Raw genomic sequence first — 2,580 nt, 5'->3', positions numbered from 1 at the left:
CGCCTTTGAGATTTGGTTATCAGAATGCTTGAATACTCGCCTTAATCGAACCTAATCAGACATATATGACTACTTTGAAAAACCCAACTAGAATCTAAAATTTTATTCATGACTAAGTTAATACAGTAAATGTTAGAACTATCTGATATTTTGAGCTATATTGGTATTTACGAAATAAATAGTACTTCTAAATGAGAATGATATAGTAGCTAACATTAACCCCTGCAAAACGATTGCGTAGCTTTATTTATGGCTTTGGAAGCCAAAAAAAAATCCATATTTTTTAATCTCACGAAAAAAGTAAGGCAACATTTTTGTGGCGCAGCATGCTGTACCTTCGTCGAGTGACCCGCGCACCCTCACACTGCCGCGGATTCCAGCGGTCAGTTGGCATCGTGGGCATGCCCAATGTAGGCAAATCTACACTGTTCAACGCTCTTACCAAGACCGAGGTAGCCCAGGCCGCCAATTACCCGTTCTGCACCATCGACCCGAACGTGGCGCGCGTGGCTGTTCCTGACGAGCGTGTGCGGCACCTGTCGGAGGTGGAAAAGTCCAAGCGCGTGATCGAGACGCAGGTCGGAACTGGATCAGTATCTTAAGCTCCAGGCTTTACACTAAATGACGGAGAACACTTTGATTCTGTCGATTGGCAGCTTGAATTCGTAGACATCGCCGGATTGGTGCGCGGCGCCTCTAACGGCGAAGGACTCGGTACTGTGCACAGACATGGACAGTCGCTTGCCTGCATCTGGACTAACAATGCAACTGGATATTTGACAGGCAACAAGTTCTTGGACAACATTCGTCAAGTGGCGGTGGTCGCCCACGTGGTGCGATGCTTCGAAGACACCAACATCCTTCATGTTGACGAGTCAGTGGACCCTATTCGTGACTTGGAGACAATTCGCACTGAGCTGATCCTTGCCGACTTGCAGACAGTGGAAAAGCGACTGACTAATCTGGCGAAGAAGAAGAAGTACGTGTCTTTTTTTTTCTTGCGTCGGCTGTGGAGTTTTGAGTTATAATGAGTGGGTGACATGTGGATAGATCGGCGGATCCGACAATTCCGTCTTTGATGGAAGTTCTGAAGCGCTTGCAGCCTCACCTGGAAGATGGAAACCTTGCCGAAGGAATGACATTCGAGAAGCCAGACGAACAGCTGCAGCTCGAACGTTTGCAGCTGCTGACAGCCAAGAAAGCGCTGTACCTGTGCAATGTTTCAGAGGATGACGCGGCTACGGGCAACGAGATGACAGAGGCGGTTCGTGAGCGTGTTGAGGCCGAGGGGAGCGTGTGTCTGACGGTATCGGGCTCGTTGGAGGAAGCTGCTGCCTCTTTCGAGGATGACGAAAGTCAGCTCGAGTACTTGAGCGAGAGCGGATTGGATGAAACTGGGTTGACAAAGGTCATTCGTGCCAGTCAGGAGCTGCTACAGCTGCAGACCTACTACACTGTTGGCGAGAAGGAGGCGCGCGCCTGGAATGTGTTGGCCGGATCGACTGCAGCGGTGGCGGCGGGTGTGATCCACTCGGACTTTGAGAAGTTACTCATTCGCGCAGAGACTGTTGGATACGAGGACTTTGTGAAGTCTGGCAGTATGCGTGCGGCGAAGGAGAAGGGTCTGCTCCGCTCGGAAGGCAAGGACTACATCTGTCGGGATGGCGACATCTTCAACTTCCTTGTAGGGAAATAGACTTAAATAAGGTATCAATAGATCCCGTGATTCCTGCTTTTAGGTTCTTCGTGTCTGCTTGTCTTGGTTTAGGATGACGTTGTGCGTCAATTTAGAGCACGTATTTGTAAAGGAAGGTAGAGCTAAAAGTCTTTCCTTGAGGAAAGCAGGCAAACCACCGGAACCCTTTTTTATGTCAATCAATACCTGGTTTTCACTTAAAAATAGTATATTCGAGCTGCAAATCCAGTGTGATTAGCAATAATAATAGTTTGTCATTCGCCGGAAACTTTGAGGTCTAAATACTAACTAATAGGACGGAATAATACGCCGACTACTATTATTACAGTACTAGCCGAGTGCCGCCGCTAATAGAGCGGAATAGCGTGAATTAGACTAGGATAAAGTATGCAAAATGAAGCTGAGGACTTTGTGAAAAATGCGAAGTTGTTTGCTGTTCTAATTGTATGGGTTTGGAGATGTTTTTGGCTTGGATTAATAACAGACAGGAAGCGCGAGGAAACGCAGCGAATATGGACGCGTGGAAACCCTGAGTTGACTTAATACATTTGGCTTTATATTTTTAATATTGCTACTTGTGTCGACTTGGATTACTACTTTTTGCCCCGCACGTCTAGAGCTCGCTACCGTTGATCGGCGCAAGCGTCCCGTTTCAGGGTGACTCACGACACGTGGTGGATAAGCAGGGTACTGCTTACGCTGTGAAGTAGCTTAAGCCGTCGTGTGAGTGGTGAGAAGATTGTGACTGGATCGTGGACGGTATACTCTCAGGCCGAGGACCACCAGAAGGAAGGCGTTGAAGGCCGTCGTACGGTGACTGAGAAGTAAGCCTCCTGTTTCAGCTGATGTGTGGAGAAATTGTCGTTAGTGCCGCGCAGAAGAAT

At 48.0% G+C, this 2,580-nt stretch overlaps 1 protein-coding gene across 1 annotated transcript; it reads left to right on the top strand.

Annotated features, from left to right (window-relative positions):
* Nucleotides 1-326: 326 nt before the first annotated feature.
* Nucleotides 327-1,696, top strand: PITG_20317 (GTP-dependent nucleic acid-binding protein engD, putative; the record flags this gene model as incomplete). Its single annotated transcript, XM_002895608.1, has 4 exons — nucleotides 327-578; nucleotides 657-714; nucleotides 784-979; nucleotides 1,051-1,696. 4 exons carry the CDS (start codon nucleotides 327-329, stop codon nucleotides 1,694-1,696), a joined length of 1,152 nt encoding a protein of 383 aa, XP_002895654.1.
* Between the last annotated feature and the right edge of the window lie 884 nt (nucleotides 1,697-2,580).

Source organism: Phytophthora infestans, genomic scaffold (genome assembly GCF_000142945.1).
Source record: "Phytophthora infestans T30-4 supercont1.148 genomic scaffold, whole genome shotgun sequence".
Lineage (NCBI taxonomy): Eukaryota > Oomycota > Peronosporomycetes > Peronosporales > Peronosporaceae > Phytophthora > Phytophthora infestans.
This window is presented reverse-complemented; position numbering and strand designations above follow the sequence as displayed.